Here is a 24,753-nt window from a genome sequence, read left to right as displayed (position 1 = left end):
CTCAGAATTTACCAAAATCTCCTCTATATTGGAGAGCTCTAGGGATAGTTGACCTCTCTTTTCGTGATTAATTATCAAATGATGAATTTGCAGATATTTATAACTCCTGTCTTGATATCTTGAACTCTTGCCTAAGGTCAGAGAAGGATTTAAGTGTACAATTGATAAACAGATCTCGAAACTGACATTTACCATATTCTCTTCACTTTGTAAACACAGATTTCCAGAGTGAAGGTTTCAAATCTGGATTGAGGGACAGAGGAGCTAATATTGATATTTTAGCAGAGGAGCCACAAAATGAGGAATAATTTTAAACATTTGAAAATATTTAATAATAAAAACAAATAAATTGATTGATAAACAAAAATACATAAAAGTAATATGTGGAGATATTTAACTGTTTATGTATATTTATTACATTAATTTAATAATATTTCATATAGTTTATTTATATAATATTTCTTTATTCATTTATACATCCATTTCAAATTATAGTCAATCCAGTATATTGCATACTTGTAATGTTATGTCACATATGAGCAATTCCAGAGTTATGGATGTGATATTTTCTGTAAAATCTCAAAGCATAAAATGACAGAGGAAGTATATGTTCACGTTATATTGAAACATCTCTTTATATTTTTCAAAATAACTAGCCAGAGAGTTATGGGAGCAGAAAAATATCAAGCTGTAAACATTTTTTTACATTTTAAATGAGGAAAATAGATGTGGCATAGATATGGATGTGACAAAGTCTGGAAGTTTACAGTATACAACAGGCATGGGCAAACTCGATCCTCGAGGGCCGGTGTCCCTGCAGAGTTTTGCTCCAACACTAATCAAACACACCTGAACACCCTAATTAGTGTCTTTAAGATCACTAGAAAGCTACAAGCAGGTGTGTTTGATTAGTGTTGGAGCAAAACTATGCAGGGACACCGGCCCTCCAGGATCGAGTTTGCCCATCCCTGGTCTACAACATACTTTGTAAAGTAACTCATTCCAAATACTCAAACTACTGTAACTGAGTAGTTTTCTCAGGAGTTGTAGTTTACTAAGTAGTTTTAGAAATATGTACTTTTACTTTCCATTGAGTACATTTTTAGTGCAGTATCAGTACTTTTACTCCACTACTTTCCGTCAGCCTGTAGTCACTGCTTAATTTTTTCTTGATTATGGAGATTAGAAAAATCAGTCCTGTGATTCCTGTCCAATCAAATCACACACAGAAGGTAAATCGCCTCATAATGAACTACCTCAACACATGGGCGATTTATAAATGCAGCAAACTGTTTGGAAGTATTAAAAGTGTCCAAAAGTTGTCCAAAATATTTACACACATTGACCCAGAGACTGTGTAGATGCACGTCACTGATGAGAAGATGACTGATGTTTACTGTATGATGACTGAAATGGCCTTAAACACCCAGCAGGCACAAGACATCAACATGATGTCAGATTGACATTGTACCACACATTGCATTTTGTTTGGAAATGAACATCGGGTTGACGTCAACGTCCAACCTAAAATCTACCAAATATCAACATCTAATGATGTTACAGCTTGACGTTGTGTGGACGTTACCAATATAACATCTATCAGACATTGGATTTTGGTTGCCATACCTGATGAATAAATGTCAGTATTTGATATCAATATGACGTTAGTTTAAGATGTTGGCTCGACGTTGGATTTTGGTCACTTTCTAACAACCGAAAATCAACCAAATATCAACATCTATTGACGTCGTTTTTGGACATCAAAATAATGTCCTTAGACGCTGGCTAGACATTGCATTTTGGTCACCTGACATCACAACCTAAATCTAACCTAATAATAACATCTTATGACATTGTGTGCCTGCTGGGCAATAACTAGATGCACTACAGAATGTTACGTTTACACCAAGCAGCAACCTCCCGCTCTCCCTCGGGAAGCCAATACGGAAGTAACTGAAACTGCAATTCATCAAAATTCCGCTAGTCCTGGCTCCATAATAGAGCAAATTCCAATTGAGCCCACTGTTAGAATGGCCAACTTTACAGCAGAAAAAAAGGTGTTTACAGCCTGGTACAAAGAACGATTTTGGTTCATATAGCTATTATTACCCTCCATGACAACTGTGAGGAGAGTGATTTTATTTTTTTTTATAACTCATCCATTTCCTTTATATTAGGTTATATTAAGTTTGTATAATTAAGGGGCGTGGCCACTTGAGTGACAGCTAGGTCTCGCTGGTCGCCGTCACTTCACCTCAGCTGATTCCGGCAGATTAGCCACTGATCTCGGCATATTCATCGTATTTTTGTGTTATTTTATGTGGCTTTACACGGTCAGCTGCCTTTTGGACTTATTTCTTACAATTATCAGATGATATGGGATGCTGTGTGCACTTAATTGTGCTCACAAACCATTCACGTGGCCTCGTTTCCCATGTGAGTAAAGTTATATACTTATACACCATCTCTATAAATGTATTTGTTTTATTTAAGATCATTTATCATTTATATTTTTCTTTAGACCCGTAAAGCACTCCAGAATGTGACAGATTGATTAGCTGTAGGCTCTAGATCAGTCATCTGAAGCGTTGTCATACAGTGTTATGCTGGAGTTCATCAATAGTCCTGCATTTACTAACACACACTATATCTGAAGTGTTTGGAAGTAATTCGGGTTTTCCTCCTGTAGAAAAACGTCATAAGAGCAATGCTTAGTGGCTCACTGTATTACTACAGTGTTTTTAAAAGTCTAAACACTTTATTGATATAGTGTACAGCCAAGCACATGTGGTCAGAACACAAACGAGTCGCAGGTAATAAAGTATCAAGCGTTTCTCCCAAAGTAAAGTCTGTCTGCCAGGTCTAAGCAAAGTGCCAGCAGGTGTCTGTAGCTCCGCTCACTCTCCGCCTTTTTGCCCTTGTTTGGTATCCCGCCATGGGTGCGATGACCCGCGAACAAAATGGCGACGGTTGGCCGCGCCTACTTGTAGCTTCTTTTGCGCTCTTCAGAAACCTATGGGTGACGTCACGGATACTACGTCCATATATTTTACAGTCTATGGTTTACACACACATGCACAAACTACATGTAAATGGATCAGCTTTTAGCAGCGTTCTACTCATTACTCTTGAATACTTTTAGAAAGGTCTATTTTTGACTCATGCTTAATATATATATATATATATATATATATATATATATATATATATATATATATATATATATAATAACATAATATTTTTACTCTACTCGCACTACATTTTTAGGCAAGTAGTGGTAATTTAACTTGAGGATGATTTTTCAGTACTCTTTCCACTACTTCCAACAACCTTCATATTACGCTGAGCTCTTCATCAGTACATAACGCTGCACATCACCACCAGACTCCACTAATCTGCATGTGTGACAGAATGCAGACGTGCTGTTTTTATCCGCTGCAGATGAAGTCATCAGTGTGTTTTAATTGCAGGGACAGATGTGAAAGTGTAAAGAACGTTGATATGAATGTTAATGCTGTGCTTCCCCTCAGTGTTAGTAATGTGTCGTGGCTGCATGTTGAGTCCGCCATCTCCTGCTCTGTCTCATAGTAAATTTGCCGTTTGGTTTCGTCATTGTAGTTGTCTTTTTATTTTCATTTACGTCAATTTATTTTCTGTTCTTTTCTTTCTTCCTTGTTTTTTTGTTTTTCCTCACCCTCCCCGATCCCTATCTTTCATTTCCCCCCTTGTGACCCCTTTGTTGCACACTCACTCTTGAAGACGTTGCCCTTCCTTCTACTGTCCCTTCATTGACCGCTGCCACTACTGACCATGTAGCGTCCAGCGGGTCCGAGCGCAGCGGCCCGACGCCCTCCGCCCCGCGGGATGTGGTGGCGTCTCTGGTGTCCACTCGATTCATCAAGCTGACCTGGAGACTTCCTGCCGAGCCGCACGGAGAAAACATCACCTACTCTGTGTTCTACAGTCTGGACGGCACTAACAGGTTTGATCAAGATCTGGCTAACACATACTAAACGTATTGATTTTGGTAGCTCACAAGGTGAACAATTCATCTGTGCATGACTTTGAGAGTTTGCCACTAAAATTTAAATCTGAAAATGCACTTCCTGTTTGTTTTCAGTTAAATTGTCAGATTAGATCTGTCTGAGGTATTGGGCGGGGCTAACATACTTAACCACGCCCCCTGCAGCTTTCAGTTTTAAAAACAAACAGAAATGGTGAGGAGGAGGAGTCTGTTCGGTTGTGATAACTCAGACGCAGACGCTTTTCCAGATCTTTCTGAATGAAATGGCTACTTTACCACATCCAATCAGCTCGCAATAGAAAAAACAAGCCACACCCACTGTTTACTCATTTAATATTCAGTTTCTCTACATCACAATACAAAAAAAGGGTCACAGCTTTCAGTTCATGCGGACTTTAAAGGGTTAGTTCAGCAAAAAAATGAACATTTACTTCCTCACTTGGTTCCAAACCTTTATGAGTTTCTTCCTTCTGTTGAACACAAAAGAAGATTTTTTGAAGAATGTTGGAAAACTGTAGCCATTGACTTCCATAATAGGAAAAACAAATACTTCAGTAGTCAATGGTTACAGGTTTTCAACTGTCTTCAAAATATCTTTTCTGTTTAACCCTTCTCTTGTTTCAAATCTGTTAAACCCAAAAGAAGATATTTAGAAAAATGTTGGAAACCGGTAACCATTGACATCAATACTATTTGTTATTCCTACTATGGAAGTCAATGGTGACAGGTGTTTAACTTTCTTCAAAATATCTTCTTTTGTGTTTAACCCTTCTCTTGTTTCAAATCTGTTAAATCCAAAATAAGATATTTAGAAAAATGTTGGAAACCGGTAACCATTGACTTGTATACTATTTGTTACTCCTACTATGGAAGTCAATGGTGACAGGTGTTTAACTTTCTTCAAAATATCTTCTTTTGTGTTTAACCCTTCTCTTGTTTCAAATCTGTTAAACCCGAAATAAGATATTTAGAAAAATGTTGGAAACCGGTAACCATTGACTTGTATAGTATTTGTTATTCTGACTATGGAAGTCAATGGCGACAGGTGTTTAACTTTCTTCAAAATATCTTCTTTTTTCTGTTTAACCTTTTTCCTTGTTTCAAATCTGTAAAAACCCAAAACAAGATATTTAGAAAAATGTTGAAAACCTTTTACTTTTATAGCATTTGTTACTCCTACTATGAAAGTCATTGGCGACAGGTGTTTAACTTTCTTCAAAATATCTTCTTTTCTGTTTAACCCTTGTCTTGTTTCAAATCTGTTAAATCCAAAACAAAATATTTAGAAAAATGTTGGAAACCGGTAACCATTGACATCAATACTATTTGTTATTCCTACTATGGAAGTCAATGGTGACAGGTGTTCAGCTTTCTTCAAAATATCTTCTTTTCTGTTTAACACTTGTCTTGTTTCAAATCTGTTGACCCCAAAAGAAGATATTTAGAAAAATGTTGGAAACCATTGACTTCTATACTATTTATTATTCTATGGAAGTCAATGCTGACAGGTGTTCAGCTTTCTTCAAAATATCTTCTTTTCTGTTTAACCCTTATCGTGTGTCAAATCTGTTAAACCCAAAAGAAGATATTTAGAAAAATGTTGGAAACCATTTACTTCTATATTATTTGTTGTTTCCACTATGGACGTCAATGGAAGCTAAATTGGCTGTAGTATATGTGTGGGAATGCAAGAGTGTATGGGTGGAAGAGCATCCGCTGTGTAAATCATATGCTACATAAGTTGGCGGTTCATTCCGCTGTGACGACCCCTGATTGGAGCTAAGCTGAAAAGAAAATGAACAAATGGACGTCAGTGGTTACAGGTGTTCAACATTCTTCAAAATATCTTTTTTTTTAACCCTTCTCTTGTTTCAAATCTGTTAAATCCAAAAGAAGATATTTCAAAAGATGTTGGAAACCATTGACTTCTGTAGTATTTGTTATTCTTACAATTGAAATCAATGGTTACAGGTGTTTAACTTTCTTCAAAATATCTTCTTCTGTGTTTAACTCTGCTAATGTTCATTTTTAGGTGAACTGTTCCTTTAATATTAATGGGATTTGCTTATAACAACTGTATAACAAGTGTCATTCACTCATTTTAAATGCAAAGATGACATTGTTTGAGATTTCTCTGTTATGACAACTTGACATAGGCAAATACATCATAATCTCTCATAAATCTGTCATAAACATGACTGTCACGAGGCCATTATAACTGTCTTGAAGGTTTTTTAAATCCAGTGAAACAAAATAACTTTGTCATAAATGAATGTATCATGCCGTTGACTAGCAGTGTTTCATCTTTCAGTCATATGTGTGTGTTATTTCAGTCTGACGTTGGTGTTGTTTTGTCCGCAGGGAGCGTGTGGAGAACACCAGCGCTCCAGGAGAGATGCAGGTTACCATCCAGAACCTCATTCCTGACACCAAATACAGCTTTCGGGTGGTCGCATCCAACGCCAACGGCCCAGGCGAGACTTCTGCCCCGCTGACAGTGGCCACCCAGCTGGAGGGTAAACACACACACACACATTGAGGTTTAAACCCAGCGGCCGCGTGTTTACCTGAAGAGCTGGATGAGATGCTCTCTCTGTCCTTTCAGCACACGTTTTACGGCTGGCTTAAAAGCACTCTGTGCATAAGGTCTCAATGTCCAATCAGAAGTTGTTTTTGAAGCCAATTGGCCAATCAGATTCAGTATTTCATGGCTCTGAGAATGTCTTTGTAGGTTTGAGTGTGAATTGAATTAGAAGGTGTAAAGGATTATAAAATAAATAAACTAATACATAAATAGTTATCTTTGATTATTAATTTGATATATTTTTGTTTTTACTCATTTAAATGTATTATTTTTTTAAATGTTCTCCCCGTGTTGGCGTGGGTTTCCTCCGGGTGCTCCGGTTTACCCCACAAGTCCAAAGACGTGCTATACGATAATTAATGAACTGAATTGGCCGCAGTGTAAGAGTGTGTATGGATGTTTCCCAGTCTTGGGTTGCGGCTGGAAGGGCATACGCTGCATAAAACATGCTGGATAAGTTGGCAGTTCATTCCACTGTGGCAATCCCTGATTAATGAAGGGACTAAGACGAAAAGAAAATGATTGAATGAATGGGTAATGTTTAGATTAATATTGAGAAAAATATTAAAATATAATAAAATTAAATTAATAAAAACAAAAAATTATAAAATTAATAATTACAGAATAATTTTGTAAATGATAATAAATCTAATTATATTGCATTATTTTATTGTTATACCATATTATATTAAATAATCTCTATCTTGACAACAAATTCAGTAAGTTTCTATTGCGTGTGTGTGTGTGTGTGTGTGTGTGTGTGTGTGTGTGTGTGTGTGTGTGTGTGTGTGTGTGTGTGTGTGTGTGTAAAATGTTCAGAGATATTTATTTACATTCATTCATTGTCATTTTCTTTTCGGGTTAGTCCCTTTATTAATCAGGGGTCGCCACAGTAAAATGAACTGCCAACTATTCCAGCATATGTCTTACACAGCAGATGCACTTCCAGCAGCAACCCAGTACTGGGAAACATCCATACACACTCATTCACACATACACTCATACACTACGGCCAATTTAGTTCATCAATTTCCCAATAGCGCATGTGTTTGGACTGTGGGGGAAACCGGAGCACCCAGGGGAAACCCACGTCAACACGAGGAGAACATGCAAACTCCACACAGAAATGCAAACTGACCCAGCCAAGACAGTGCTAACCACCGAGCCATCGCGTCGCCCTATTTATTTATGTTAAATACCCAGGTCAAGTTATTGCTAATACAAGTATAATGCGTTGTTTTAATGTTCTGTTGTATTCATATTTAGCTCTACAACATGAACAATAATAGTCTATCAATACTGTACAGCTGAGGTCATAATTATTCGCTCTCCTGTGAATTATTTTTTTCTTTTTAAATATTTCCCAAATGATGTTTAACAGATTCAGGAATTTTTCACAGTATTTCCTATAATATTTTTTCTTCTGGAGAAAGTCTTATTTGTTTTATTTCGGCTAGAATAAAAGCAGTTCTTAAATTTTTTTAAAGCCATTTTAAGGTCAATATTATTAGCCCCTTTAAGCTATATTTTTTCGATAGTCTACAGAACAAACCATCATTATACAATAACTGCCCTAATTACCCTAACTTTACCTTAATTACCCTAGTTAAGCCTTTAAATGTCACTTTAGCTGAATACTAGTGTCCCGAAGAATATCTAGTCTAATATTATTTACTGTCATCATGACAAAGATAAAAGAAATCAGTTATTAAACTATTATGTTTACAAATGTGCTAAGAAAGATCTTCAGAATACAGAAATTGGGGGAAGAAATATACAGAGGGCCTAATAATTTTGACTTTAACTGTATATATACAAATAAAAAATTGTTTTACTGCATCACACACACACACACACACACTCACTCACACACACACTCACTCACACATGTCTGCCAGCTCTGAGGTTTCTCGTTCTCCAGCGGCCGCTTGTTTTCTGTCCGGCTGCAGGAGTGTAAACATGCGGATCTGTCAGGAAGGTTTTGCTGGACACAGGCGACTAGTATTAAGGAGACGAGAGCTCAGGTCTGGTCAGAGCTGTCAGGAAAGAGGCTCCTGTGAGCGGATCTCTGGAGAGGCCAGTGGAAACTAACACTGCATGATATTGGGAGAAAAACTCCCATTGCCATATTTGATTATATTTGTATTATATTAGAATTATATTTATAATTAAATCAATTATATATTTATAATTAAGTTATAAAAAATCTTCATAGTATTATTATTATTATTATTATTATTATTATTATTATTATTATTATTATTATTATTATTATTATTATTATTATTATTAAGCATTTAAGTGTATTTTTATATAGGTTTTGAAATGCATTCACATTTAAAATTATATAATTGATAGAAAGCAATGTAATCACTTAATTTGTACCTTTATTTGATAGAAAATGTGCTTTTTTATGTCTGTTTATAAGTATTTTGGGGTATTTTATTCATGTTCAACTCATCCAGTTAAAACCTGGAGTCAGATCATGTGTGTTAGAGAATCTGTCGTACAGTATCTGACTGAGCTCTTTATTTTCCTGACAATTTAATTATTTTATTTCCATCTACAGCATCCTCAACCCGTCTCTGATAAAGTTTGTGCTGTTAGTCTGCAGTTGAACTTAATCAAAACTCCTGAAATCAAAGGGCTTTTAGTCTTCCTGCTCTTCTCCTTTGACTTTACACGGACCAAACAAATGAAAGCAATACAGTTTTCCAGGTCTTTCTAGGTCACAGCTCCTCCTTTTCCTTTGCATCCCACACATGGACCACAATGCATTTCACTCGTCAGAAGTGTGGATATATCCTCAGCGGGATTTAGATGCCGCGTTTCGCCGGAGCAGTCTTCTTTTAGCATGTGATATTGTCATTATTTAAAGTATCCAGCTGCGGTGGGTTGAAACGTGTCGTCTTTTGTCACTACGAGCTGTTGAAGTTTGCCAAAGCAGAAAAAAATAGTGTCAAACAAAAGAATAAAGCGTCTTCAAGTAGAACTGTAAGCAGTGGAAGAGACTGAAGAAATTACTTCAGTGGCCCCTTTGTGTTTCAAACACACACTTAAAGCTGACACACACACACACACACTTCTGCACTCACTTCTTCATTCTCAAACTTTATAAAACATTAACTTCAGGGTGTTTTTTGTGTGAGTGTGTGTGTTCAGATTTGTATGGGTGACTGTAGGTTTATGACGCTATCAAATATATTGTTTCGGTCACAGGTTTTTTCACAATATACACTACCTGACAAAAGTCTTGTCGTGGATCTCAGTTGTAGGAGCACGAATAGTAACTTGACTTCTAGTTGATCATTTGGAGAAGTGGCAGAAGGTTTTTCTGATGAATCATCTGTTGAACTGCATCCCAATCATCACACATACTGCAGAAAACCAACTGGAACCAGCATGGAGCCAAGATTCTTAGAGAAATCAGTCAAGTTTGGTAAAGGAAAAGTCATGGTTTAGGGTTACATTCAGTATGGGGGTGTGCGAGAGATCTGCAGAGTGGATGATCAACATCAACAGCCTGAGGTATCAAGAAATTTTGGGCTGCCCATTACATTACAAACCACAGGAGAGGGTGAATTCTCCAGCAGGATAGCGCTCCTTCTCATACTTCAGCCTCCACATCAAAGCTCCTGAAAGCAAAGAAGGTCAAGGTGCTCCAGGATTGGCCAGCCCAGTCACCAGACATGAATATTATTGAGCATGTCTGGGGTAAGATGGAGGAGGCGTTGAAGATGAACACAAAGAATCTTGATAAACTCTGGGAGTCCTGCAAGAAGGCTTTCTTTGCCATTCCAGATGACTTTATTAATCAGTGATTTGAGTCATGTCAGAGATGTATGGATGCAGTCCTCCAAGCTCATGATGGAGTCAGACACAATATTCATTCTGTTTCCACTGCAGCATGAGCACATATTCTATACTGGACATTATTGAAGGTTCAGTGACCAGACTTTAGTCTAAGCAGAGTCAGACCTTACCATTAATAATCAAGGCCTGATCATGTTTTATTGTGGTCAAATAAGCGTAATTTAGAGGCCTTTACCTTTCATATAAGCCACTTCTGATACCAAATGATCAACTAGAAGTCAACTTATTATTTGTTGTTCATAAAACCTGGATAGGAGACAAGACTTTTGACTGGTAGTGTATACTATTATGATGATATTGACCTGAGCTGAGCTAAAATTGAATGACTTTTTGGGTAATAACCCAACAAATACTCTGTATTGCTTTATTGTATAGACATGTTTGGAGTAAGTGAATGATTCACACCAATTAAATTACAAAATGATTAGTCTCATTAGTAATTGTTAGCTAATGGATTCAAATTAACAATGAGATTTATTAGTTACTGTGGTATTATTCTAAAAAGAAACGATGCACCTGAATTTTATTAGTTATTTACTCCATTTAGTAAAATGATTACAACTTTTGAGCTAAACGCATTATTAGGCATTAAGAAATTAACTTAAAGGGGTGTTCATAAGACTGTCATGAAACCTTTATAATATATAATGTGAATGACATTTTATGCATGCTTATGACAAGTGTTATTAGGTGTCATTAGCTCAGTTATGTCTTTTTAAATGTAAAGATGACGTTGTTTGTTATGACAATGTGACGTAAATACATCAAAACCGGTCTTTATCTTGGTCATGACAACTTGACGTTACCAAGACAAGAAAACGTGTCATAAATCTGTCATAAACATGATAGTCATTATAATTGTGTCATGAATATTTTTCTAATCACTTATTTTCAAAGAAGCAAACTGTATTTGTCATTAAGACATTTCATTAAAAGTGTCATTACTCAAATCATTTTTAACAGTTGAAAAATTAACTTTTAATTACATTTTAAATTAATTTTTTAAATTAATTAAATTTTAATTTTAAAATTAAAATTAGACCTTTTTTAAGACTTTCCATAATTTTTAAGACCTTATAACCATTTTTCAACCGGAAAGACTGGCGAGATTTTAACTTACACTATATTTACTAAATATTAATATAAGAAACTAATCCAAAACTAAAACATTATTCATATACTGAATAAAAATCTATTACATCTGGCTAATTCAGCAGGTTGGTGCCTATAGAACTGCAGAAATAATGGTGTTGCCTTGGTTCAGGGCGGGTGTCCTGCATAGTTAAGCTCCAACTTCCTTCAACACACCTGCCTGGATGTTTCTAGTAATCCTAGAAAGAGCTTGATTACCTGGTTCAGGTGTGTTTAATTGGGGTTGGAACTAAAATATGCAGGACACCGGACCTCCAGGACTGAGTTTGGGCACCCCTGCCTTGGTTACAACAGTAAACAAAGCACCACGATGTCAAATCTAGTAGGATTTCATTGATTTCTTAAACTACACAAGCTGAATTTGTCATTAAGACATTTCATTAAGTGTCATTACTTTGTCAAATCATTTTTAACAGTGTTATACATATTTAATGATCTATTAATGACATATTCAGCTTGTACCGCTGTAGTTAGGGTCAAAAGAAATATTAATGACGCTGTTATAAAACTCATGACACATTGGGTTCATAATCATGTTTATGATGGATTTATGACAAGTTATGTCCTCTTGATAACGTCAAGTTGTCATGACAGACAAAAACAGGTTGTGATTTATTTGTTTATGTCATGTTGTCATAACAAACAATCAACTTTGCATTTAAAATAACATAACTGAGCTAATGACGCTTAATGACAGTTGTTATAAGCATGCATAAAATCTCATTCAGATATATGACATGTCATGATTAGAGAGGTTTCATGACAGTCTTATGAACACCCATTCAAGTAAAGTGTTACCAGTTTACATTGTGTTGACTTCAGTTAAATTAGCTGATGTAAAATGTGACCTGACTGTACAGAGTTAACCAACAAAAGCCCTGTAAATAGTCTGAATTGTCAATGTAGTAGGCAGAAATAATGTATAAATGTTTGAAAATAATGTATTCATTATTACCACTGTATTATTTATTATTATTATTATTATTAATATTATTATTATTATTATTAATATTACCACTGCAAAAACAGCAATCGGAATATTCTTAATGCACTTTAAATGTTTATGTAATAAATAATTGTTCACTGTATTTGGAAGTGATCATGTTCACGATGTATTGAATATTGCCATATGTGTAATTGATTGACTGTATGTTGTCTTGTCCCTCAGTTCAGGTCCCGGGTCCGGCTCCCAATCTGCAGGTTGTGTCTGTGGGCTCGTCTTCCGTCTCTCTGAGCTGGGAGAGACCAATCACTGGAAACGGGGAGATCCAGACCTACAAACTCTTCTATATTGAGAAGGGACAGGAGTCTGAGCAGGTCAGGGTGGCTGAATGCAGAAAATACAGCTTTTTTACAAAAATAGTTTAGATATAGTTAGAAATGTTTATTATTGCATGAGCTTATTAACATGGCACCAACCATATTTGCATATCAATGCATATTCAGTATTCAGCAACTTGATCTGTCCTGGTTGGTGAGAGCAGTATTGTAGAAATACAAGGATTTTAAATATTATTATTATTAGTTTTACAGACATTTACAGTTGTACATTTTGTTTACATTTTTGCACATTTTACAGGTATTGTTTTGCATTGTTACTATGATGATGCAAATACTTTTCCTTTGTTTTCTTATTTATTTAATATACTTTATAATGCCTCACTGGACTTTATAATTATAGTCCAGTTTTTATTATTATTATTATTATTATTATTATTATTATTATTATTATTATTATTATTATTATTATTACAGGGTGTCTGTGAGGTCTTAGTGTTAAAAGTTAATAAATCAATATAGAGAGTTTAAGGGCCCTTAAAGAATTTGCCTGAATTAGATCTGCGAATATCAGGATGCTGTGTAGTTTAAGAAATCACTGAAATCCTACTACATTTGACATCGTGCTGCTTTGTTTACTGTTGTAACCAATTCAGGGGTGCCCAAACTTTGTCCTGGAGGTCCGGTGTCCTGCATATTTTAGTTCCAACCCCAATTGAACACACCTGAACCAGGTAATCAAGCTCTTTCTAGGTTTACTAAAAACGTCCAGGCAGGTTTGTTGAAGGAAGTTGGAGCTCAACTATGCAGGACACCGGCCCTGAACCAAGGCAACACTATTATTTCTGCAGTTCTATAGGCACCAACCTGCTGAATTGGCTAGATATAGTAGATTTTTATTCAGTATATGAATAATGTTTTAGTTTTGGATTAGTTTCTTATATTAATATTTAGTAAATATAGTGTAAGTTAAAATCTCACTAGTGTTTCCGGTTGAAAAGTGGTTATAAGGTCTTAATGTATGGAAAGAGTCTTAAAAAAGGTATTTTAAAATATACATATAAAATATACCTATAAAATACAAAATAAGCTGGAGCTCTTTCAGTGATTTAATATACATTGAAAAAAAATAAATAAATAAAAACATTACAATGGGTTGTTCACAGCAGCTTGACATATTCAAACGACTTAAAGAGTTCACCCAAAACTCATCATTCACTTTTTCCTATTCTGTTTAAGACTCTATTATTATTACTATCTGTACAGTTATACACAATTATACACAGTGTTTTTAAAATTAAGCTTTTTTTATTAATAATAGTTTTCTTTAAATATTTGCTAGAATAAAAGCATGTTTTAATTCATTTGTTGAGCATGTTACTGCAGCATTATAATGTTTTTATTTGCATGTTGTGCACATTTACTTTGATAATACCCTGTTTATTAACATTCCTCTTAGGGCATTTACTAATAATGTTTTTATATACAGTCAAGGGCAAAAATATTCATACCCCTGGACTTGAACTGTATATATTTGTGATTTTGTGCTGTTGTTTTGGATGCCTGTTTTTTTTTTTTTTTTTTTGGAAACCACACTGGATTACCATACAAATGCTATGTTGTATGACTATGATAATCATTCAATATACAGTTATAGACAGAAATATTAATGATTTATTATTATTATTTTTATTTTTTTAATAATATTTCTCAAATGATGTTAAACAGAACAAGTATGTCACAGTATGTCCTCTAATATTTTTTCTTCTGGTGAAAGTAAGAAATTCTTTTAAAGCCATTTTAAGGTCAATATTATTAGCAATATTAGTTTTGCATTGTCTACAGAACAAACCACTGTTATACAATGACTTGCCTGATTACCCTAACTTACCCTAATTACCGTAGTTAAGCCTTTAAATGTTGCTTTAAGCTGTATAGAAGTGTCTTGAAGAATATCTAGTCTAATATTATTTACTGTCATCATGACAAAGATAAAATAAATCAGTTATTAGAGATGAGTTATTAAAACTATTATGTTTAGAAATGTGTTAAACAAAATCTCTCTGTTTAACAGAAATTGGGGAAAGAAATATACAGGAGGGCTAATAATTCTGACTTCAACTGTATATCAAAGTACCCGAACAGGTTTTGTAAAAGAACTTGAAATGATCTAATCAGAGTACAGTTACAGTGGTTTTAATCTCTGGTGTTTCTCCTGCAGGACGTGGACGTCTCGGGTCTGTCCTACACCATGACGAGCCTCAAGAAGTTCACCGAGTACAGTTTCAGGGTGGTGGCGTATAATAAACACGGCCCCGGCGTCTCCACTGAAGACGTGACTGTCCGAACACTGTCTGACGGTGAGTTTCATCACTCTTGAGGATTAAACTTGTCACCATCAACCTTTACACTTCACTTTACTATGTTTCCAATCAAAATATGCTGTTTATATTTATATATCGTATAAAATAAAATAAGCGTCATCTAGAGGCCTTTGCCTTTCATATTAGCCACTTCTGATACCGAATAATCAACTATAAGTCAAGTTATTATTTGTTTGGCCACAAGACTTTTGTCAGGTAGTGTGTATTGTCTAAATCTATGCCCATGTTGACGTTTCCATTTCTGTGTTTTTATTTTTTTGCCATCCTCCTAAATTCACATCAATATATGTGAATGGAAACATAGCTAGCATCACTGTGAATCTCTCACTTTTCCCTTCTAGTGTTTAGATATCATATCCACTTAAATGAAGATTAACATTCACACAGATTTAAGAGTTAGTTGTTCTTAGTATTCATGAGTGTGTTTTAGTGTCAGCGTCTCCTCTAAACACTGAGCTGTGTAAGTGACATGCTAACATGATCGCTTCAGTTCAGACTTCACACTAAACAATTAACATGCAGGAAGCAGCAGCCTTTCATCGCTTCAGGAACGCTGTTGGGTTTATGCTTTACTTGACTGTGAAACCACACGCTATACAACAGTGTCTGTTTTCTCTGCTCTACACAACAAAATAGACATGTTTTATCTGTCTGATTCATACTTATTGAGTTTTTGGAGCACATCTGCAGGTCTTCAGAAGAGAGAGGCTGTTACAAAATACAATAACAATGCCAGCAATAGCAATCTGATGGAAGAATAGTACTTTTTGAGCCATAAAACAATTCTCAAAATAAAAATACTGTATATCTTTGCATGTGAGAAGTTTTAGTCTTCTTAAATGAGTGTTTTCCTCAGCCTCATGTTTATGTCAGGGTTTTCACAGGGTCTGAAAAAGTCTAAATTTTAAAAATTGAAATTTTAGGCCTTTAAAAGTCTTAAATTCGCTGTTGTAGGTCTTCAATATGTTTACGCAGGTCTTATTTTCCCGATGTCCATGTGACGCTACATCTACTGCTCATTTCAGTTCTTTTTTGTTGCTGTTGCTTGGTTTTCGTGGTGTTGTAGTTCTTTATTTCACTTGTCCAAATGTAATTTGCGGTATTACAACTACAGATGAGACCAACATGCAATAGCCAATCAGCTTTCTGTTATTGAACTCAGAGCGCACGGCGAATGTGACGTCATCGCTGTGTTTGCGTAGCGCATGATATGTTTTGAGACTCGGGCAAACAGTTCGCACAGCGTTTGGTTTGAGTTGAATATGAAACACTTTGAAGAGATTTTGTCTGAAACAGGGACGACTGTACAGACATCTTTATAATCGTCCATGCGTGATCATAGGGAGAACCAGATGATCAATAATTCTTGTCTAGAAACTGCAACAGCATTGGGACAGGAGGAAAGTTTGTGTAAAAGTGTGGTAAAACCTGAGGGATGAGTTATTAAAATAAAAAAAGAGGCCATGACAAAAGTGGAGACACAGGTGATTTTAATATTACAGAATATGTTTTTCCACCATTTTTACTGTTTACACTGATGTAAATATTACAATTTTGAATTTAAAACAGTAAATAAGTTACAAACTAAAATGAAGAAACAAATGATGTCTTTGATAACTGGAAAAGAACATATGAACCCATCAGTTTACAGTATTCTGATGCCCAATTTCTAGGCTTTATTGGTGATAATGGTCAGGAATGTTGGACTATTATTGCCTTTTTAGCTTATAAGTAGAGGACAGAAACTAGCCAGACAGTCATGTGTGAATTATTTGAGTGGGCAAAATAAAATAAAACATCAGTATTTTTAGTAAGTGTATTTTTTTAATTGCTTTTATTCTTGCCATAATAAATAATATAATTGTAGAGTAACCCGTGTTCTGTAGTCAGTAATATTTCACTTTAATAGGTAGAACTGTCTGAGATATGAACAAAAGCAAGAGATGCATCAAAGTTTGATTTAAAAATCTTGAATAGTTATAAAAATCTGAATAATCATTATAATAAATGATAAAAATAATAAAAACTATTAGTTTAAAAATCTTCAATAATATTAGTGATATGATCTAGTTCAGTAAACGTTCTTCTTCTCTGTTTATCCGTCTGATTTTACTGTCTAGTTCTTTTGACCGCCCCTGTCATTTAAAAGACTATCTCAATGGTGAATGTGTCAAGTATAAAAGCCTCGTCTGTTTCGTGAGGTGCGTGATGTGGTGCCAGGCGAAAGTATAAATCAGCCTTAAGATGTTTGTTTGTTTTGTAGTTCAATGATGAATCTCATGTAACCTGTCTTCAGTACTGTTCAATTTAAATACATTTATTTACTATTAATTTAGTGATTTTGTGTTTTCTCTTTATGTGTTTGTGTGTTTTTGATATTGTGATATAGGTCTTAAATTTATTTCTTAATGGTCTTAAAAAGGTCTTAAAGTCTTAAATTTGACATTATGATATCTGCATATATGATATCTATTATATTAAATGCATTGAAAATAACCTCTCTTTGTCATGAAAGTAAAAATAATGAAGCTACACACAGGAGTCTAAGACAAATGCTCAATTTAAAAGAGAATTTCAGAAGACACTGAGGTTTTTGCATTTAAACTCATCTATATGCATCTATATATATCTCTGTCTCTTTCTCATTTTTCTCTCTGTGTTTTCTGGGAAGACAGAGAGTGTGTGACAGCTGCTGGTGTAATCCACACACACAGAAAACGCACGAGTGTAAACAATATCATCAAGTGTTTTATTACCGCTGGCTCATAAACAACGGCTGCTACTGTCTCTAGTGTTCATTTGAACAAACAGAAGAAGAAAGATGCAAAAGCACAGCAGAGTGTGTGTGATGAAGCTGTGTTGTGTGTGTGTTTCAGTGCCAAGCGCAGCCCCGCAGAACCTGACTCTGGACGTTCTCAACTCCACGGTGAGATCTGCTTTTATTAAAAGCGTCTCCTGCTTATGAATGTGTCTGTGATGTGGTTATTGGAGAGTGATCACGGCGGCCTTTATCTGCTCTATAGGAGAATTACTACAGCTTTTTTTAAAGACATTTTTAATACCATTAATCTGTTGTGACTTTTTTTAACTTACAAATTAAGCATTTTTAGCAAAAAGTGACTAATTTAATAGATTAAATATTGAAATGTATTGCTTAAAGGAAATCTCCTTTTTGGAATTCAAAGTCTTTAATGATTTTGACTGAGCAAGTAAGTGCTTTTACTCTATTTTACTATATGCACGGTGTTTGGGAGAGTTACTTTTGAAAGTAATGCATTACAACATTGTGTTACTCCCCAAAAAAGTAACCTGTTGTGTTACTTAGGCCCTGTTTACACTGTCAGGTCTTGATGCCCAATTCCGATTTGTTGCCTATATCTGATTTGTTTTCCTGTCCGTTTACACCAGGCCTATTCAATTAGTTTGTCATGGGGGCCAGTTCATGAAAAGCATCCCAAACGAAGGGCCGGAGAGATATGACTTGCTATATGAGTGACACAACAGCATAAGAGCCCATATGTTGTATTTTTGCTCCTTAAGACATCCACGTTGGCTTTTTCTACATTAAAATGTTAATGTGTAAAACACTGCACTGCATTTTTTTTTACAAACATTTAAATGTTGTATTTCAAAGCACAACATAAGTAGGCTTTTCTACTTGCAGACACATTAATATGTTGTTTTGAACTGCATAACAATTATGGATGAACGATTATAGATTTTGGTTGTACGATTATAGTCTAAAGAATAATGATGGTTTCACAGTTATCACGTCTAATGTAAAGTCAAGCTTTATATTGGGTAAGTACATAGCTATTTAGATTAATTGTTGTTGTCATCTGCGTTCATGCATACATAATCATTTTAATAATAATTCATATTATTATATTCATATCATAAAACAAATCTTTTGTTTACATGGCGCTGAAAGGCACGCACAACTCTCACCGTGAGATGTTTTCTACTGCGTGCGCCCGGAAAGACGTAAGGGCGTTGCTCTGCTTGTGCGTGCATATTGGCATATATTCTTACATTAGAAATAACAAACTTGCAAGCGGAAAAGATGTGATATGGGAATGACCACTGCAATAGCTAATCCGGTGTCCGTGTGAATTAGCCTCGATGTACACACTTGGAACTTTAAACTAGCGCACAGGTGGCAACTTGGCATACCTTTGTTTAATCGCAACAGTTTTGTTTTGTTCTATGCAACAGAAATGCGGCTTAGAAAAGCCTTTACGATTAATTAAATGTGACGAATTAAAGCGCAGCTAATAGTGAACATCCAAATGTACCACTTGAATGTAACTCTCTTATGGTGGCTCACGCTCTGCACAGCCTCTGCAGCTCGTACTGTATTGAACAGACGCAGGTCACTTCATAACTATAGCGGCCGTTTTTGAACTGAACTAAAATTATTTTTGATATCTTGGTCACACTATTTGGAGGGCCGGAACAAATTGCCTCAGGGGCCGGGTTCGGCCCGCGGGCCGCCAATTGAATAGCCCTGGTTTACACGTTCTTTTAATTGTGACCCATATCGGATTCATGTGTTTACACTTACTTTACAATTGACGACGTCGCATTCGTAAAGGCGGGTTCTAGCACCTGCACTACACTAGCCACCGTGGAAGAAAGATGCGAAGTTCACCCAACTTTAAAATGATTTCGAGGCGGAGGAGGAGGGAAAGATCCGTCATCACAGCTTGCGCCTATGGTTTATTTATGGTGTCCTCCACCATTCAGAGGAATTTGTGTGTACGAGAGGGATCTCAGGTCTGGTGGGAGCAAATTGTGGCCATTGACCACTTTCCTCCTCCATGTTTCCTCTGTTGTTGTTATTGTTTACCACGTCAGCGTCTCCACACACACTCTTCCTTCTATGTCATATAACTGTGGCGAAGAACCACATGGTTACAAGTTTAATGATGTACAAAACAGAACGCCTCAATAAATCCGATTTGCCTGTTTAAATGAGTCGCATTATCACATGTCTGATCTGATTTAAGTCCACATATAAAGGAAGCCTGAAACCGATCTCTTGATATTCGAATGCATTCAATTTTTTTCATGATTACATGGTCATAGAACAGATCCCTTCTGGGTCACATATGTGCAAAAAATCTGAATTGGGTCATTCAACTGGCAGTGTAAACGAGGCCTTAGTTACTTTTTATGGAAAGTAATGCGTTACGATACAATCAAGTTCCTTTTTCCTACCTGCCTGAGGCTTGACCTCTTTCAGGTTTTTTCTTTTTTTAAATAGAGGAGCTCTGTATTTAACCACACACTGTATAACATACTCCTTTAGTTACCTTTAAAAACAAACAAATAAAAAATAAGTTGAGTAATTTCACCTTCTGAGAACTTCCTGACACTGTCAATAGCTTATATTCAGATTGGTGAAAGTTGAAAGCAATGTGTTTGCTACTTTTGTATTTTTGTCTTATTATTTCAGCAAATCACTGTCCATTAAGACAATAATCCCCTTTTCTTCCATGTGTTAAAAGTAATGACAATACTTCCATCACAGAAAAATAAGGCTCTGCCATCTTGGTTTCTGTCTGTTTCTGCATTCTCTCATTGAGTGTGGGACTCAACATAATTACACTATTTTTAATTCAGCAATTTATTTCATAAAAGCGGATTAATTAATCTGCAAAGTAACTCAAGTTACATTTTTTAAAGAAGCAACTCAAATATAATTACTTCATTTTGAATATGCATTACTTGTTACTTCGAATTATTACGTAACCCCCAACACTGTTACCATATACATGCTGTTTGAATTCTTTACACTTCCAAGGGCTCAGCTTTGCACTTGACATTGGTGGGGACTGGGGACGAGTGAATACAATCCCTGCACACCCCCGCCAAGAATGAATATTGTTTTTTTTAATATTTTATATATTGCTATTAGTTATTTAACTGCTATTAAACTATATTATTAATGAATCCTCTCTTCATACAATTTATTAAGTTAAATTAAATAGTCTAGGCACATAAGCAAGGGGGTTCAGGTGGTTTGAAAGATCAAAAGTTATGTTATTATTATTATGTTTGAATTTATCTCATTATTCAAAAGGCCAAATTCTCGCTACGGCCAATTTAGTTCATCAATTCACTTATAGCGCATGTGTTTGTACTGTGGGGGGAACCGGAGCATCCGGAGGAAACCCACACGAACACGGGGAGGACATGCAAACTCCACACAGAAATGCCAACTGACCCAGCTGGGACTCAAACTAGTGACCTTCTTGCTGTGAGGTGACAGTGCTAACCATTGAGCCACCGTGCTGTTCATACTAATGTAATTTTAATCCTTTATTTATTAATTTATTTTTAATGCTTGAATGTAAAATATGACCTAGACATGTTTCTGATAGTTAATTTTGGCAAAAACTGTAGCTACCACAGTACATTTCTGTATTAAGTTGCTTCAAGTCTGTTAAGAGCAGTAATTATTGATTAATCTTTACCCAGAAGAAGTGATGAAGTATGAGCTGGCAGAGTTTTTCAGAGCTGTAATGTCATCTGTATCACACTGGGAGTTTTTTCCTCCTTCATTATTGCATGGCCTGAAGGCTGTGCTGTCGTTCTCACATCAGCTCATCACACTTCTCTGGCTCAGGTGCATCTGAAGACGTTACTAGAATAATCCCAGCAGCAGCTCAATTAAAAAGCGCTCATGTCTGTGTTGAAATGGCTCACCGTGTGTCCTGTTTTGTGCCCTAGAGCATCATGGTCCGCTGGCAGCCTCCTCCTGCTGGTAGCCTGAACGGAGAGCTGACGGGGTATAAACTACGCTACCGTAAAGGCCTGAGGAGAGCAGATGCGGTGGAGATCTCCACCATGCAGATCTTCCAGCTCATCGACGGTACATTAAACACACTTCACTCACACTGTAGAGCTCCAGATGCTTCTTCTGACTTTCTATACAATATTAGGTTGTATTTTTTGCTTGTTTTTAGTTTCATCTATTAGTATATAAAGATTCAGTTGAGTCCTGGCCATTTATTATTAGTTTGCCTTTAAGTTTAGCAACTTTATTATTCCCACCAGGGGCAAATAAATGAGAGCAGTAGGGACAATATGATAAAGAATATTATAAAAACACATCCCAGCATGCTTCATAATAATTCCAAAAATATAATAATACTACTAACAAAAATAAAATATACACTGAAAATGAAAACTTTAAATTTAAGGTTATAAAACCTTCCAGAGGCCAGTAGTTTAAAATATGGCTTCAGAGGATGAGAGTCATTTCTTATTACACTTTATATTCTCCTAAGCATTTGCTGTTTGTGTAACGAGGCTGTTAATGAAAGTCAAACCGGTGCGCCGTCTGACAAAAAAGTGCCCTTCTGAATCAAATCAGCAGCATGCCCATCTGGATCTTTCACTTACTTTGAAGACTGCTGACTACGTTTACATGGACATCAGTAATAGTTATTTGTGTTAATCTGAATAAGACAATAATATAATTACATGAAGTACTTTTTGAATGTTGCATCACCAGGCTATTTACGTTTCCTGCGTGAGTTCACGAGTGTCATGTCATTTTTTTCATCTTTAATTTCTCGAGTTTAACTGCAGTTTAACTTTAACTCGAACATTTCATTCATGCCCCTGTGACAAACTGGTATTTGACGCGAATATGAAGGACTGGTGGAAGAGAGATCCTGGAGACTTTTTAACTTGAACCAAAACAAAACTACCTAGAAATGGGTCAAAACCCTGAACGTTTTCCTCCGGAAGTCTTAGTCTAGTTGAACTATGTTTATAAACCCCAATGTTTAGGCTCCGAGAGAGTAGACTCTTACATAACACACAAAGAGTATTCTCAATTTCCTGACATGAGTATGATTGTGTTTCAGGTCTAGAGAGAGGGAAGGTGTATACAGTCAGAGTGTCTGCAACCACAGTCAACGGCACCGGACCGGCCACTGAGTGGAGCGCAGCAGAGACATTCGAGAGTGACCTGGACGGTAAACACACACACACACACGGCAAATACACACATTTCAACCAGAACTGAAATTTCTGGGCTTTTGCATACAAGTAGAATCAATGCATGGCCGTACTGCAGTCTTTACAATGATTTATTTGATTAACAGAACATGAACAAGCTAAACATAAAGAGATGAGAGACTATTAACCCAGGTCCTGACTCACTGGGGTCGTTAAAAAACCCAGGATGTAGGGGTTAGGAGTTTAACCCCGGCACCCTGGCCAAATAGGGTATATGCACAGCTAGTGTTTTTCCCCATACTAATAAACTTCTGATGAAAGGTTAATGTGACTTTTTCAATATTATAAGGTTCCTTTACAGCATCGATGTTATAATGTAATGAAAATACACTCAGTTAAATAGACTTCAGCGTTCATTTAGTTGAAACAGCAAGTAAAAGCGAAACCATAATTGGACTCGTGCAGCTCCTAAACAGAACCCTGGGTATCAAGACATGTCTGCCTTAATATAATGTAAATGATGCCTCTTTGACAACTATGTATATATGTAGGAAAAAACTTCCAAAAAAAAAGATCCACATTTACTCCAGTTTAATTTGGTCCATGAGCGCCGCCGTTGTTTTCAATGATGTGATCTGGTTGCTCCTCCTGTAGCTGCTATCAATTCTCATTATAAACGCACCAAAACTAGTGATACAAAATGCCTCTACTATGCCACGTTTGCTTGTAATTTTCTGTCAAAGTAATCTTGATTTTCATTACTGTTAATTTTTCCACCACAAGGAGAAACGTTATAATAAATCCCTCCGGAAATTGAGTGAAATTTGCATTGAGAAAAGGCAGAGAAAAGGCAGTAACCAATGAACCAATGCTTGTCAACAGTGACTACATTTACATGGACACCAATAGTTTGATTTTAATACGATTGAGACAATACTATAATTAACAGTCGACCACGTAAACAGCGATTTATTTATTTATTTATTTATTTATTATAATTTTTTTGATTCATTTAATCAGATTAAGGTCATAATCGAACTAAAGAGAAATTAAATTAAGACATTTGGAGTATGCAGATATTAGTCGCATTATTGAAGTGCAGTACAGACAGCATAATAACACAGACAGCTTAATTGAACTATTACCGTCATGTAGAACTTTTTGCGACAGGATAGTCTCCCCACACACAGACACACACGGCTGTTTGACACTCTTTGCACCTACCGAGTCAGTGCAGACCACAGACACCTGCATCGTGAAATGCGGAGGGGTTTTTTCTTCCATTCAGCGTGCGGTATGAAACTCCATTAAAACAACACTCTTCCAGCAGTTCATTGCATCCAATATCTCGTTTGTCAGGGGGGCATGCATGGAATGTTTCTAAATGAAAGTGAAAGTGCCGAACTGGAGTTAAAGTCGTCAAATTAAAAATGAAACACCCGAAATTGCATGAAACTCCCGAGGAAATGTGGATAGCGCTGTGA

At 36.0% G+C, this 24,753-nt stretch overlaps 1 protein-coding gene across 1 annotated transcript in view; it reads left to right on the top strand.

Annotated features, from left to right (window-relative positions):
- LOC130219153 (neogenin) overlaps window positions 1-24,753 on the top strand; it is a 241,186-nt gene that overhangs the window by 185,427 nt on the left and 31,006 nt on the right. The window contains exons 8-14 of the mRNA XM_056451454.1: window positions 3,760-3,982; window positions 6,386-6,540; window positions 12,802-12,950; window positions 15,133-15,271; window positions 18,172-18,221; window positions 22,031-22,172; window positions 23,176-23,286. Of these exons, the coding sequence (XP_056307429.1) occupies window positions 3,760-3,982; window positions 6,386-6,540; window positions 12,802-12,950; window positions 15,133-15,271; window positions 18,172-18,221; window positions 22,031-22,172; window positions 23,176-23,286 (969 nt within the window). The remainder of the gene's footprint in view (window positions 1-3,759; window positions 3,983-6,385; window positions 6,541-12,801; window positions 12,951-15,132; window positions 15,272-18,171; window positions 18,222-22,030; window positions 22,173-23,175; window positions 23,287-24,753) is intronic.

The sequence above is a fragment of the Danio aesculapii genome, chromosome 25, assembly GCF_903798145.1.
Source record: "Danio aesculapii chromosome 25, fDanAes4.1, whole genome shotgun sequence".
Taxonomy (NCBI): domain Eukaryota; kingdom Metazoa; phylum Chordata; class Actinopteri; order Cypriniformes; family Danionidae; genus Danio; species Danio aesculapii.
Note: the sequence above shows the minus strand (reverse complement) of the source record. Positions and strands in the feature narration are given on the sequence as shown.